Raw genomic sequence first — 15653 nt, 5'->3', positions numbered from 1 at the left:
ATTTTGGCAATTAATTGATCTTTGATTATTAGCAGTAAATATGCCCAATGGCCTGTGATAGGCTGTTAGATGGAGTGGGATCTAAGTTACTACAGAGAATTCTTTCCTGGGTGTTTGGCCAGTGAGTCTTGCCTACATACTCAGAGTTTAGCTCAGTGGTCCCCAAACTTTTCATCTGGCGGGTGCCAGATGAAGGACCATTGGCGGCAAGTGGCATCATCAAGAGGCATCGCCACCGAAACATCGCAGAAATTCGGTGGCATTTCGGCGGATGCTCCACTGCCGGCCACGATGCGGGCGAATTTAGATTCCCCCACGGGCGCCATGGTGCCCATGGGCACCGTGTTGGGGACCCCTGGTTTAGCTGATCTCCATATTTGGGGGCGGGAAGGAATTTTCCTCCAGGGCAGATTGGCAGAGGCCCCGAGGGTTTTTTGCCTTCCTCTGCAGCGTGGGGCATGGGTCGCTTGCTGGAGGATTCTCTGCACCATGAAGTTTTTAAACCACGATTTGAGAACTTCAATAGCTCAGACATAGGTTAGGAGTATATTACAGAAGAGGGTGGGTGAGATTCTGTGACCTGCAATGCACAGAAGGTCAGACTAGATGATCATGATGGTCCCTTCTGACCTTAGTCTATAACTCTGACAAACAGCCCACAATAACCATCCTTACCAGTTAGTTCTTAGCTTTTGGTAGAGACCACCCACCGCACTGGGAGAATGATTGGACATAGACATGACATGCCTGCCTGGGGACGACTGTCCCAGGGGTCTGACCCTGGATCACTTAAATTACTGTACTTTCAACCCTGCCAACACATTAAATCAGAACCTTGTGTTTTGTAACCCGTGGGTTTGTCCAACTGTCCGAATAGAAATACGTCTCTCTGAAAAGGCTGCGGGGCGGAAGCTTCTATACACTGGACCAGATAAAAACCATCTTTCAGATTTTCTGTTTCTTCTCACATCCCAACAGACAGTTATAACAAAGGGACAAATCCCAGGAAGGGTAAGCAGAGAGAGAGAGCAAAAGGGAGAAGAGGAGGGACTAAGGCTTCAGCTGTCTCTCACCACATGTGGGTAGAGGGACAGGCAGAGAGCATGCATGTGAGCACGGAATAGGCAGGAGGATAGAGCTCAGCAGAGAAAAGTGGCTATTGGAATAGTTAATACTACAACCTAACCACTGTACAGTTCTTGCTAAGTACCAAAGGCTGTCCCATAAAACTGCACATCAAAACACATGCACTTAACTACCTACCTCTCCACAAGGTCTTCCTCTTCAGCAGTGCTAGCACATAATGCCCACACAGACTCTTTAGGGCTGTACAGACTAATATCCCTTTCTTGAATGCCAGCTTCCAAAACTTTCAGCTGTGCTACAGATCACACCAGCAGGAAATCTGAAATGTCACCTGTGCAAAACAAGGGCACAGATTCTACACAGGAACAGGCAGGATAGCCATAACTTGCCTGAATCGCAGTTTTGTGTATGTTTGGGGTATGCTGACATTTCCGGTCAGCAGTATGTATGACAGTAGCACCCAGAAGCCTTAACGAGGACTGTGGTCCCATTGTGCTAGACACTGTAGAGATACAATCCACCCTCAGGGATTTACTATGTTAACAAGACAGGCGACAAGGATCTAATAAACAAGCAAATTAACATGGTGCAGAACTAGCAACTTTATAGTTCATTTTGTTCTCTTTCTATTGGGGTTAGCAGTAGCGTGAGGAATGGAAAGTTAGTAAGAGGAAAGGAGAAGGAAATTCACCCCTCCTCCCTGTTTCAAGTGGAGTAAAGAGCATTTGCTCCATGTTCATAGAGTGCTATGCCAATGGAAAGCACTGCATAAAATGTTAAGGATTATGATTAGATAGTACCCCTGGAAAGTTTAAAGTTTTTGCTGCAACTTTTAGAAGCACGAGTTAACTTTGTGTAGCTTAAATGGTACCTTTTTGTAACTTAGAAATGGATTGAGGTGAGGGTGTTTAGCCTTGACACCTTTCAAGAGAGACCAAGCATGGAAAATGGGAACCCCGGTTGTTTTAGAGCATTAGGAACATGTGAAATAGGGTGCTGTAATGAAAGCTATTTTGCAGCCTTAACTCAACTCTTCCATATCTGTTTGCAGGTACATTTCTTCCCCAATGGGTAGAGTTTTCAGCTGGTTATTTAGGGTTAGTTTCCCATTCCAGGACAGTGAAAGTGCTCTCACTTCTTCCATAGGCTTAGGCCTGGTCTACCCCGGGGGGGCAGGGGGATCTCAATCTAAGTTACGCAACTTCAGCTAAGTCAGTGTACTTAGATCTACTCATCGCAGTGAAGACACTGCGGTGAGTCGACTACTGATGCTCCCCCATCCACTCCGCCTGCGCCTCTTGCCCTGGCATCAACAGGAGAGCACTTGGGGATTGATTTATTGCATCTAGTCTAGATGCGATAAATTGACCCCTGCTGGATCGATTGCTGCCTGCCGATCAGGTGGGTAGTATAGACATCACTGGGGACTTGTCTCTAAGGGTAAGATATTAAGGATTACTCACACCAGTGTATGTCAGGAGTAACTCCACTGAAGTCACTGCACTTACATGATTGACTAAGTGGACGATCAGAGCTGTCTTAAGTACACACACACACACGAATCCCACATTTGTGCTGATGCTCATATCTAATCTGCTACACTTGACACTGTTTAATACAAGGTTGCCTCTTACACCACTGTGGTTCATACAGCCTTAATCCAGATGTTTGATAAAGATTTGGTACTTGTTTAGGAGAAAGCCAATACTGTATTGTTCCTGCAGCCAGATATTGTCCAATCAAACATACCACTAAGAGCCATCTAAAACTCCACCACTGTGGACAAGGCATATTTACAGTGATTTAAAACAAGAAATAATTAAGACACAAGACACCAGTGTAGTCTCAAACCAGTTGTCTTCTTTGCTGACTCCAATAATCTAGTTATAAATTGGGAGCACTCCCAGAAAACAAGCACACTGAGCAAACTGTAGGCCAAAAATTCCATCCTTACTTGGCAGCCCCACTTATCACCCAATTATGCCTTAGGGGAAGAAGGCTGTTCTAGAGACATGCTTGCAACCCACCAGAGGGGATAGGAAGTGTCACTGACCGCCAAAACCATGACCACCAGTGTTCCTTATTAAGTACAACAGACTGGCAACAGTAAGTTCTTCTGTAATGATTTTTCACCAATACATCTCAAAGCACTGTCAAAAATAAGGATCTTTATCCTCCTCATTTTACAGATGGGGAGATTGAGGTGCAGAGAGGCAATGTGGTTGTGCAGAAAGCTCTTCTCTAGTCACATCCAAATCCCTAAGATGATCATTGTCTCTTCCCAATTATGACTCTCCTCTCAATATGGAAACTACCCACACTCAGCTTGGAGAGTGAGCATATGTAACATCCCTCTCTTCCTTCAGCATTTTCTCATCCCTAAAATCTCAAATGTACACATTTTTGAAATTTGGGAGGAGAGTGAGGAAACAAGCAACTGGTAGCTTGCGGGGGAAAAAAATCCAAGTTCAAATCCCCACTATAGGAATTTAGCTACAAAAAAAAAAACCAAAAAAAAAAAAAACAGGCTAATCTATGCTGCCCTCTTGTGGTTTAGCTGCTTCTTTGCATCAGTATGTCTCCACACCAGAAACAAGTGAAAATTTTAATTCAAAATCCAACCATTTTAGGTTCTTCCCTGAACTGGAAGCAATCAGGTTTTTTACCTTGGGTCATTGTCAGCTGCAGGTGTTAAGGGTAGTACAATCCTGTGACTGTGTTTTGACTTCTACCTCTGGAGACCTGGCCTCCAACCCTAGCTTAAGTCAAGAGTTTGTGGGTTCCATCCTAGCCTCTATTTGTGTGCATCAAGAAGGAACCACAGAATGTGTTAATGCTGAGAGGTTGGAGTTCCATGGTAACAGACTGTTGCAAGTGAGCATGGTGGTGCAGTGGCAGAAGATGGAAGTGGTGGGGGAAGGCTTGAAATAGAAAGCACAGCAACCCAGATACACCAAGGATTTAATTTCTCTAAACTTTATTGGCACTGAAGGAAGAACAGGACATGGACTTTAACAAATTCCTCCAAACTAAAGTGTTTTAATACCAAGTTTCTTTTTGTGGTTAGCCATATGGGCCCATGAGTTACCTCACAAGCCCCAAGGGACTGCTGTTTTAACATAACCAAAATAAAAAGTTTGGTCAAAAACCATGTAGACATAATTTACAGCAACAAAAAAACAAAGGCAGGCAAACACTTCATAGGATAACCCCCTGAAGAGGATACTCCATATCCAAGTAGTAAACAAACTGGGGGAGGGGGGAGAGAAAAAATTTGCTCAATGTATTGTAACAAATAAAAAAAAAGTGTGTCTAGAAATCTCACCATAATACTGAAAGCATCTTACATTAATTTCCTTGCAAAATATCATCTCTTTACAATACAGTATACATTTTCAAAGGGCGAGGGGACTATAAACACCTCCTCCTCCCATGACTAATATTTTCTAATTGTGCATAGCTAGAAAGACTGAAATCAAATATCATTAGATACCACTGGAATATAATACTGGTAGGAAATGGCACAGCTGAAACAACTACACAAGGAGTTAGGTGGACTCACTGGTATGAACTGTTCTATTCCTATATTGGACCATTTGAAATTAGAATGTGACAAACACAGAAGTCATGTCAACATAACACAGGAGTTCAGCAGTGTTCTGTGACCCATCACAACAGAAAGAGGTTTATTTGAACAAACATACTCCAGGCACTGTGCATCTTCTCATTAAGGAAGCTGTTAAAGATGCAATAAAAAAAGACTTTAAAAAGCCAGTAGTTGTCACAGACAGAGCAGAACTGCTGAGAACCAGGTTTAAAGCACCAGAAGTGAAGTTTAATTGTTGTCTGTTCTCTCATTACTGAGACTCAGAATCAGTGCCAACAACTCTTCAGTAAAGAAATATGCAAATAAGTTCTGACAAGTTTAACTGCAATTTTATTTGTAACTTTCAAAGCACTGGGGTGTTTTCTGAGGTTTTTTTTGGTTGGATGGAAAGTTTCCCTCTCCCCACTCCTAAAGGCACATTGTGTCTGGGGACAAAAGTGCTTCAAAAACACATGTATTGGACATTTGGAAGGATCTACATTAGGTTATGCTACCAACAGACGTCCACTTGGTCAGTGTTTGCACAGATCTCCATGCAAACAAACTGATATTGCTTCTCTAAAAATCACTCATACAGATGTGGTGGTTTCAAGCAGCACAAGGGATTCCTGAAGAAATACTGCAGGCTTGTATTAACACTGACTTTCTGGCAATCTTCTCTCCACACCACTAACATTCCACTGGACCACTTCTAGTCTGCCTTAGTAGAAGGAGTTTTGAGGAGCTCTATTGGTGGTATAAAGAAAATACCTGAAAACTTACACTAATGGTGATACTACATGGATGAGAAGGCGGTGGGAAGCTCCCACAAGGCTGAAGCTTGGCATGTTCCAAAATCTACGCAACAAGAACACACTACCAGCCAGGCTGAAGGCTGCAAATTTAAGTAGCAACAGTCTAAGCTAAGATGTGAAGAGCAGGGGGGAGGTGGAGCCCATTTAGATGGATTTGAATTTTAAAAGGGCTCTAAAACTGGAGCCTTTTCCCCTCATTTCCTTCTATAAAGAATTAAAGGCCATGTCCAAGTCAACCCTGAACATACATGGTTCTTTCCTGCCAAGTGTACACTGAATCTTCCCTATAACAGACAGGAATGCATAACAAGTCCATTTGGATGACTCATTTGTTGTCCTGTCCAACAAGTGACAGTAAAACAGTAACAGCTAGCTCAGGACCGAGTCACCTCATCACTAGGGGCAGAAACTTCTGTTCTCAGGGCCATAGACAAAAAGACACTATCATTCCAAGGGGAGGACAGATTTGAGTTAGAAATTAAGTGTGCTGCTATCATGTGACAATTAAGTTGGCAATAGGAAAAAAGAGGATTCCACTTAGGACAGACAGCTAGCAAGGTAGCTTCTCTTGCCAGCCAGAAGAGATGGCAGGAAGGGACGAAGGCACTGACCTGCAACAGATGAACCAGATGTGAAATGAAAAGCCTTAGGTCACTGAGTATTTTTGGGCCCCAGCTTCCAGTCATTTTTCCTAGTTTAAACTAATTAAAAAAAACTAAAGACCTTATTAAAACCCTAAACTACAATATGCATCTGTGCACAAGTCATAAGGCACCAATGATTTATGGTGAAAAGGCCTTTTCTGGAAGTTATCTGCATGAGAAGAATAAATGCATCATACTCAGTCATGATTTTTGGTGGCTACATTTTCATTTGTTAAGAACTAAATTTTTAAGTCTCTCCCTGCCTTCCCCCTCACATATTTGCCTATTCATTTAGAATTCTAGTTTGCGGTCACTAGTGGAAGTTAAAGCCCCTCCAACACAGTCTCTGCTATTGCCTGCCAGTGGCACAACAAAAGGCAATGAACAAGCGTTACTGTGGGGAGGAACCCCTCTCCTCGCTGACTAGGGAATTTACTGCTCCAAATCAAGTTACTTTAATGGAAACGCCCAGATCACTCCAAAGGACTCAGGAATAGAAAACTAAAAAATTTCGTAACTAAAAAAGTCTGATGGATCCCTCAAGAAATTTTAACACTGACAGTTCAGATGATCTGTTTGGCTTGCTCAAATTTGGAGAGCAGAAGAACCTTTGGTCTTTTACAAACAACATTTATACTTTACTTCCAACCCCTTTTCACGCAAACCTTCTTTCCCAACACCCCCCCAACTCAATTAAAACCAAACCCTTGCAATAAAGCAACGATCTATCCCCTAGCTACTCAATTCTAATACTGAAGTACTGTTTTAAGGCATGTTTGTCAGATTGCTGACTTTCACCATATGTAACTCAGTGGAAGTGTCTGGATGCATCTCCTCCCAGTGGACCCAGAGAGCAATGCAATTGTTTCAGTGAACAGTACAAAGCCATGTGCAATTGAGACTTTACCCAGCTAAGCAAAAACAATTTCAGATTTGGAGTCCCCACCCTGCCCAAGACAACATGGATATTTTGTTTGTTCCTCCGTTGCTGAACTGCAGAGACTGCACGAAACTCGATAAATAAGACCATGGTCACTCTTCTGTAGTGGTTCCAGCGCAGCACGATTACACGTGAATGATGGGAGAGGACGAGAAAAAGAGGGGACAGCAGGTGCAAGAGAGTTTACATGGACTCAAACTCATCAATGCGCTGCTTAGTATTGCCCTGCCGGATCTGGCGGAGGGTCTTGTACTTGTCACGGCCCTGCCGCATGTTCTCAGCGTGGATCATGTCATTGGCTGTCTTCTTGGTTTCATCCCGGGCATTTGCCAGCTCTGAGGTAAGAGCCTATAGATGGAGAAAGACAGAAGTAGGGTTACAAGCCAGCACATGCAGCAGTGCTGAGCTGTAGGATCAGCACGAGGTAAAGTGGGCCTTAGACCCAAAAGATCACTATCCTTTGAGATGAACAACCCTGTGCCTACCTAATCTGGTATTTTCTCACCCCAATATTTTCAGTGTGGGAAGTGTGATGACGTCACACTCTTTGCTCACAAGTCTAGGTTTTGTCTAGTGTATGAAGAAGTCTGGACTAAAGTTAGGCATAACATTACATAGGAAAAAGGTGAAAACTCCAAAAAGGTGTGCCCCCTGGGGCTCTCTAGCAATGGATTTTTCCCATGGGGGTGGGGGAGGGGGTAGGGGTCGGAGAGGGAGAACAATGGCAAGATATTTATTTAAATAGTGAACAAAATGGCAAACTTCTTGCCATTAGAAAGGCACTGCAGATTCCAGCCACTTTTCTAGCATCATCACAGCACAATGCAGTAATATTTCTGCCTTGGGCTGCAGGTGAAGAAGCCTAGACAGCCAGTGAGTGATTCACAGCTGGACACAGAGCACCACTTGTTTGTTCACCACCGCTAAACAGACACCACCCAGGAGACTGCAGTTCAGTGTAGGTACTGGACAGATAAGACAGGGTTTCCCTGTGCTGCTCTCAAAAAGGCACTTCAAACCTGCCTTTGAGGGAGACTGCTACTGGGGTTGAGCAGTGCAATTCAGTCAAGTCAGCCAACAGGGCAGCAGACTGGCATGGACACCTGCTTGACAGGAACTGAACCAAGTCCTTCATCCTGTTCCAGACAGCACTGAACAGCTGCCAGATGGCCAGCGGGATTCCACTGAGTAGAATATACTGGACAGATGCTTCACTGGCAAGAGGTTTGAATGGTTATTGGATGGGAGTGGGCGGGAGAGGGGCAAGCTTCTCCCCCACTCTCCCTACGTCTTGCTAGGTATTGAATTGATGAGATTGTGGCACCTACTCCTCAGTAGATGCATTTAGTCCCCACAACAGCTACCTGAGCATGGCAAGTAAGAAAACAGCAGCCCAGAAGCAGCAGATATCCCCAACCCCACCCCTGGCATTACCTTCAAGTGTTTCTGAACCCGTTCGTTCTTCTCTGCCTCAGTGGTGCGATCCTCCTCGCTGCGGTCCTTGATGGTGGCATCTGCCTTCAGTTCAGCACTGGCCTCTGCAGCGTTCTCATCCTGTTCATCATCATGCTCATTCTCAGACTGCATGGGTTCGGTGACATGAGGAGTACTCATGGCAGTCTTCAGTTCCTCTTTGGTCTTCTCTAGGTCTTCCTGCACTGTCTGAGCCTGCAGAAGGGCAACATCCCTCAGTGGGTTAGTGGGAAAGAGACCCGTTTCAAAGGCTTCCCTTATAGTCCAAGGGACCCAAAAGAGGGAACATCTGTGTTCAAATGTCTCTTTCAGAATGTCCATAACCCCACTGGGTGAAGCGCTTTCAAGTGAGAATTCACAGGCTGTCCAGGCACCATCAATACACTAGTGGAGCTAGAATATGGCCATCAACCTCAGAGTTTTGATAGGGGAGTTGTATCTTATTTGCAGTAACTAAAGGCAACTTAGATAATCTGGGCAGCCATCTGTGTACAAGTACTGCAGAGTTAGGCGTGTGCAGATGTGCACACATTTGTATGCATTTTAGGTATTCAGATACCCAACCTGCACCTGTAAATCCTGCACTGTGTATACTCATACTTTAAACCAAGCCTGGGCATCTGCAACTACACAGTCTGCACACAATTTAGGCATGAATAAGGGTGTAAGTGCGCCCATCTTTTTAAAGTCTGCCCACAGGATAATTCCCATGTCTGTCCATTTAAGTTGCAAGATGGACATTTTCTGCATATTCTTTTGAATAAACTTCACTTTAGGAACACTGAATGAATTTGGAGCTGTGTGCAACTACTGGATTTTACCTGCATAAGTCACTCTCATCACTTTTTGATCCAAAAACTGGTTCTAGCAAAGTGAACTAGGAAATAACTGGTAAATTGATAACTGGAGCTTTACCACACATTGGCTTCCCTCCTTTCTACTGAAGAGTGTTCTGAGTCTTATTTTAAAGAGCTCTCTGCATGGTAAAGGACTTGTGGTTTGGGTCATACAATTAATCCCATGACATGGTCAGAGAGTCAGGCCAGTCCATAGTAAGAAGAGGAATACTGTGCTAAGGCCAAAAGCTATACTTTTGTATTTAGGCTCCACTGATACCTTCTGTTGCCACTCCAAGGCTTCACTCTCCTTCTTCTGCCTGGCCATTTCCAGCTGTGAGATTCTGGATGTGAGTTCTGACATCTCAGCTGCCTGTGGAGGTAATAGGTTATTTTTAATAGGAGGAGAGAAAACCAATTCCCTTCTGATATTAGGCCCCTAAAGCTCCAGGAACCTGGAAGTTCTATTTCCACACTAATAAGAGGACTAGGACCAAAGGGAAGGGTTGTGGGGTTTTTTTGGTGCCAGACAGATTTCCAGAGATGCAAGGGAAAGACACCTAAAGCCACTTATGGATACATTGTTAGTTGCCTTATGCCCAGCTTGTAATTGTGGGTCTCGGCTTGGTCTTTTCCTCCTTCTCTTCCCTTAACTTTAAGATTCTAAAACAAGGCCATGAAGTTGCTCTCTCAGTACCCAGCTTCACTAGTTAGCACATATATGGACTTTACTGGAAGGTATTCTCCATCAAATCACTACATACAAAAAGCAGCTCAAATAGAGCCCACAGTAAAACACCAGCATTTTTCAGAAAAATGCAATTAAGTTTCTTTAAATAGTAGCTTATGCCCCTACTACAGCTACAATGACTAGACTACATATCTCACCCAGTTTTGAGGCTGGCGGTCTAGAACTCCAGTAAAACTATTCCCCCACTGCTAAGCTTTCAGGAAAGCTACTTACCAGCTGCTCCTGGGTCTTTTTCTGATCATGGGATGCTTTCAGCAGGGCTTCCTTTGCCTCCTCTGCCTCTTTGCGTTCCTTAGCCAGCTTCTCTGCTTCTTCCTGGGCTCGTTTCCTTTCCTGCTCTAGCTCCAGTGCCCTGCGGGTCTGTTCTTCCAATTCTGAAGTGAGGACACAAAGTATGAGGCAAAGAGTCTCTGATCCTCCAAGCGCAGGATCCATGCAGGAAAGCAAGCTTCCTTCCCCATGACACACTTTCCCTTCACTCCCAACACAGAAATGTGGGTAAACAAGTGGGAGTAAATATTGGTGAACAGGTTAGGAATATATTGCATAGACAGTCTGGTTTTGCATTGTCCTACCCCAAATTACATCTTTTTTTAAAGTTGCTTCAAATACCATCTGGTTACCATTGGTTGGAACCATTTGTCTGTAAAAGCACCAGATGACAACTCAAGCTCCTGTTTTGTGTTAGTTAAACCAAGCAGCAAATAAATATACAGCAACATGCTTTGGCTGCACCACATTTACCATCATTCGAGGTAGTAAGAGTTCAGGAAAAGGACAGGAAAGTCATTTGTGGTGAAGTCTCTTGCACCTGCCCCCTTAGGGTACCAAGGGGGGTGGGGGGTAGAGAAGGAGTCTTTCCATCAGCACCAACTGAACCAGAGCACCATGTGATTATGTAGCTCAAGGAAGTAAGTTGGTTGGTGGGGTAGGTAATTGTGGCATTTTTAATTTTTTCCTTCAAATGAAGGCCCTATAGAACCAGGCTATTCCAGTCTCTCCCAATGCACATTTCCTAATACCTAGTTGAGCTTTCTTGGTTTGCTCCTCAATTTGTCTGAGTCGTTCCATCAGCTCTTCCTTCTCACGCTCAATCTTCTCTTTCTCCTTTTCTGCCAGTTCCCTCTTTTTCTTCTCATTCTCCAGCAGAGCTCTGATTTGGGAAAAGTTACAGTACAACAGTTAAATCTAAACTACAATTCAAAGATCTCCATGCTTTATAATAGAAGACTTGTGAGCATGTAAGCAGCAAATGACAGACACAAGATGGGTGAAGTAATGTCTGTCATTGAACCACTGGGGGACACACACATCCTCTTCTTCCAGTCCTGGGACTGACACTGACAACACCACTGCAAACAGAACTGTGTCAGGTAGGTTTTCATTTGTAGAAGTTACACAGGTCAAGCAACAGCCCTGTTTAGGTCATCTATTTGGACAATCCAGACTAATTTGAAATATAGCCTGTGGAGTCAACATTAAGATTCAGAATCATGATATTGATACGAATAGGCCTGAAATATTTTGAGCTGCCCAAGGCAGTCCTACACAGGGTCATATTTATAAGGAATGCCCTCTACATCATCTCTTTAGGTTTACTGGAACAGAAATGAACCTGCTTTAGTCTAGCAGTGGACTCAAAAACAAACACTAGTTACTCAGAGCCCTGCAGTACCCACCTCTCCATCTGTTTCTGATGCTTCTCTTCCCGAGCCTGTGCCTTCATCTGCTGCACCTCAATGGTGTCTGGTTTACGTCTGCGCATATACAGCTCATGGTTCCCCATGCACAGTGCCAGGATTCGCTTGTTAATCCGTAATCGTGGGGCATAGAATACAAAGTCCTTGGGACAGATGGGAGACCGCGTTAGACTCATCGCTCCCCAAGCATGCGCCAAACATAACTCTGTATCCAATAGCAGCCTTGCACATAAAAAATGTCAAGTGTCTGAGGGAGCCCATTACCAGCAATAAAAATGGATTTCAAACACCTATACCCAGCACAGACAGGTGCCCGACGACATGGGTCAGGTGCCTTGAATTAGCAGTACTAAACAGTTGGTTTAGATTATGGAGATGGACAGATCTCGTACAGATGTATCTCCACAAGCACATTTTGGAGACTACAAGGAGACTATATAGTTGTCAGTTTTTCTGGGATTCCCAGTGATCTATGGTGCTGTTCAAGTCTCTGGCCTCAGAAAATTCTCAGGGCTTATGTTCTGCCTAGTGCATACTGGAACTGGATTTTCAGTTGTGTGGATATGCATGCAGTACAGAAATACTCAACTCAGTTAAAGCATTCCTCTATCAAGCCTCAGTGTCTGGTTTTAAGGAAGAGTTTCTACATTCTGAGACATTGTACAAGTTGTTAGGATCATATAAAGGTGAACCACATGGTCTCACACCCTTACTCTTTCTATTCAACTAGGATTGTAATGTTCTGGCTGACATGTGAAAAAGAAGGTTTCCTCTTATGCCACAAAAGGGGAAGAAAATGCATCTTCATTTGTGAATGAGGTACAACAGCTGCAAGGTGGTTTCCAAGCAGCAGTAACTTCATCCAGGGAAGGAAAGAAGATATAAATAGGTATATGGGCAAGCCAAGGAACTACAGCTTGATTTCATTTTCTCCAGAATTGCAGAGATTTAGAAATGCATTCTACTTTGGATTTTTCCAGAGTGAATGGGATTTGTTTGGGTTATCAGAAATAGTAAGATTCTTCAGTACACATCAACAAGGAAGAAAAGTCTCAGCAGTAATTTTCTCACCTCGATGTAAGGCAGCTGGTCATCAAATCAGAAGTGGACAACTATATACAACAGCCATTGTATAAACCCCTTTCCCGTGCCAACCCATCTACCCACTTACTATTAAGCCTGTTCTGCAATGCTTGAGGTATTACTTCGGCAATATGTGGATGCCTTATGATGCCAACAGAAGGTTCTAGAATTGACTAGACTGGTAGTATTTAAATGTGTAAAAGATGTTTAGCTCAACTCTATGTATAAAACGCTAAAGATTTATGTCTGAGCACTGTTTCTTACTGGTGCTTTCTTGTCAATGGGCTTGATAACAAACTTCTTATCGTTGAATGAAATATTCCTGATCTCACTCCAAGGGAATCCAATTTTTGGTGTTAGCCTGCAATAAAGAAAGAAGTTTTTACGAGATGTTACCCCAAGCTGTCTCAAATTCTTAGTCTAGAACACTGGGCTGGAAATCTCAAACTGGCTCTCAGAGTATTTCAATAATTCCCAGTTCCAGCCAACGCCAGAAACAAGAGTGAAGAGGCATGTAAAAAACAAAATCAGGAGTTGACAGCTTTTCAACCCTTCTCCCCCATTAGAGAAAGTAAGGCCAGGTCTACGCTACGACTTATCTGTGAAAAGTCCACACCCGAGCAATGTAGTTATGCCAACCTAACCCCCGGTACAGGCCACATGGTGTCAGCAGGACAGCTTCTCCTGTTGACATAGCTACTGCGTCTTGGAGGTGGATTAACTACACTGGCAGGAGCAGCTCTCCCACTGTCTTCACTTAAGTGTTATAGCGGCACAGCTGCAGCATTTTCAGCTTAGACCTTCCTTAAAATTTGAAGTCTCAGTCTTTAAGCAAACCCCCCCATTCAATGGGATTTGATCAATGCCTAATTTCAGTTTCTTGGTCTATCTACCCTATGATAGTGAACAGCTGTACTTATGCAGGAGATCCAGAGTACTCAATCACAAGGTTTATGTCAAGGACATTGCCAAGAGCCACGAGGACGTGGTTGGAGGAGTTTGCAGACCGCAAATAGCATCATCCCAACAAACTGAACCACCTTCCTGTGTAACTGAGTGAGAAACAGCTATCTGTTCCAAAAACTTGATTCTTCAAAGTATTCCTTTGCTTTGGAGAAGGAAGTTTGTGTTAGCTGCATCCGCACTGTGGAATGAAGGGTCACAAGAGAGGGGACAGTGAACTGAGAGATGTTTGTTACCTGTCATTCTGCTCATAAATGTTGAGTCCAAGAGCATCAACACCTAGCCAGAGTTCAGAGCCCTTCTTATTCTTAATGCTGAAGTAGTTCACGCCGTACATTTCCAGATCCTGTGCAATTTTCAGGTACTCCAAGATGGCATCTTCCCTAAAACGTGCAAAGGAGAGCAGATATTCACATTTGAACCCAGATAAGCCAAAAATAGAGAATTTACTGCCTTGTTGCCATTAACCAATCAATTGACAAGTCTGACAACACCTCAGAGCATGACAATGCAGAGATGATTTTTTAAACTACGGGCTGGGCAAAAGCCAAGAGGAGCATATGGTTCAGGTGGGATGTTTCCATTAAAGGGGGAACTTTATGTCCTAGTAAAGAGATAGGAAAGAAGTTGGTAAAGCAGATGAGGGAGGTAGTGAGAACCAAGCAAAATGTTTTTAAAAAGTCCCATTTAAATAACACATGAAGGCAAGCAATTGAACTTTGACAATATAATAGTGCTTATATACACAAATGCTAACAGTCTAATACTAATATGGATGAACTAGAGTCCCTGGCATTACATGAGGATACTGATATAATAGTGGAAACTTGGAGGAAGGATAATTAATGGGACCCAGTAATACCAAGGTACTAAATATAGGAATGAAAGTAGGTCATGCTGGTGTGGGAGTGACACAGTATGACAGATTCAAAGTAAAAATCCTAAAATGAACCAAACTGTCTCCATTGAGATTCTGTGGTAAACTCCATGCCTGAACAATACAAGGATAGCAGCAGGAATACAATGCCAATCTCCTGACCATGATGATTAAATGCTTAGGGAGATTAGAGATGCTACAAAGACTGGAAACAATATTGGGTTATTTCAAGTATCCCCATGACTAGGCATGTGTCACCTCAGGAAGAGTTGCAGAGATACACTCCTTTACTGTGCCTAGAAATTATTTCTTGGAGCAGCTGGTCCTGAAACCCAGGAGTTCGCAACCTTTTTCTGTCTGAGCCCCCCCCCACCCCCCACATGCCCCCAACATACTACAGGAACCCCACAGTCCATTTGTGCCACAACTAGTTTTCTGCATATAAAAGCCAGGGCCAGCATTAGGGGTAGCAAGCAGGGCAGTTGCCTGGGGCCGCATGCCATATGTGGCCCCATGAAGCTAAGTTGCTCAAGTTTCGTCTTCAGCCCCAGATGCCAGGGCCCCAGGCTTCAGCCCCATGAGGCTGGACTTACACATTGGAGCCCAGGGCAGAAAGCCAAAACACTGGCCCTGTTTGGCAGACCCCCTGAAACCTTCTCATGGCCCCATGGTTGAGAACCACTGCTGTAACCCACAAAAGGGAGGGAATTCTTGATTTAGTCTTAAAATTGACCACTGGATCTGGCCAAAGAGGTGACTGACTAACTGAAGTACTCCGTAACAGTGACTATAATGAAATTAAGTTGAACATTCTTGGCGGGGACAAGAAATACTAGAAAACTCACTATGGTAGCATTTAACTTAAAGAAAAAAAAAGGGGAATGATACAAGCTTCCTCA

General features: G+C 43.7%; 1 protein-coding gene across 2 annotated transcripts in view; it reads right to left on the bottom strand.

Moving 5' to 3' along the window:
* Positions 1-4046: 4046 nt before the first annotated feature.
* The window catches only part of MSN (moesin), a 76554-nt gene continuing 64947 nt past the window's right edge, over positions 4047-15653 (bottom strand). For both annotated transcript variants that reach the window (XM_050964660.1, XM_050964661.1), the window contains exons 6-13: positions 14114-14260; positions 13179-13275; positions 11811-11974; positions 11154-11284; positions 10345-10505; positions 9661-9753; positions 8506-8739; positions 4047-7419 (exon numbers count right to left, since the gene is read on the bottom strand). In XM_050964660.1, coding sequence (XP_050820617.1) covers positions 7255-7419; positions 8506-8739; positions 9661-9753; positions 10345-10505; positions 11154-11284; positions 11811-11974; positions 13179-13275; positions 14114-14260 — 1192 coding nt within the window. In that variant the 3' untranslated portion in view covers positions 4047-7254. The remainder of the gene's footprint in view (positions 7420-8505; positions 8740-9660; positions 9754-10344; positions 10506-11153; positions 11285-11810; positions 11975-13178; positions 13276-14113; positions 14261-15653) is intronic.

This window comes from Gopherus flavomarginatus, chromosome 8, assembly GCF_025201925.1.
Source record: "Gopherus flavomarginatus isolate rGopFla2 chromosome 8, rGopFla2.mat.asm, whole genome shotgun sequence".
In the NCBI taxonomy this organism is placed as follows: Eukaryota; Metazoa; Chordata; order Testudines; family Testudinidae; genus Gopherus; species Gopherus flavomarginatus.
The sequence above is the reverse complement of the archived record's forward strand: the minus strand, read 5'-3'. Positions and strand labels throughout refer to the sequence as shown.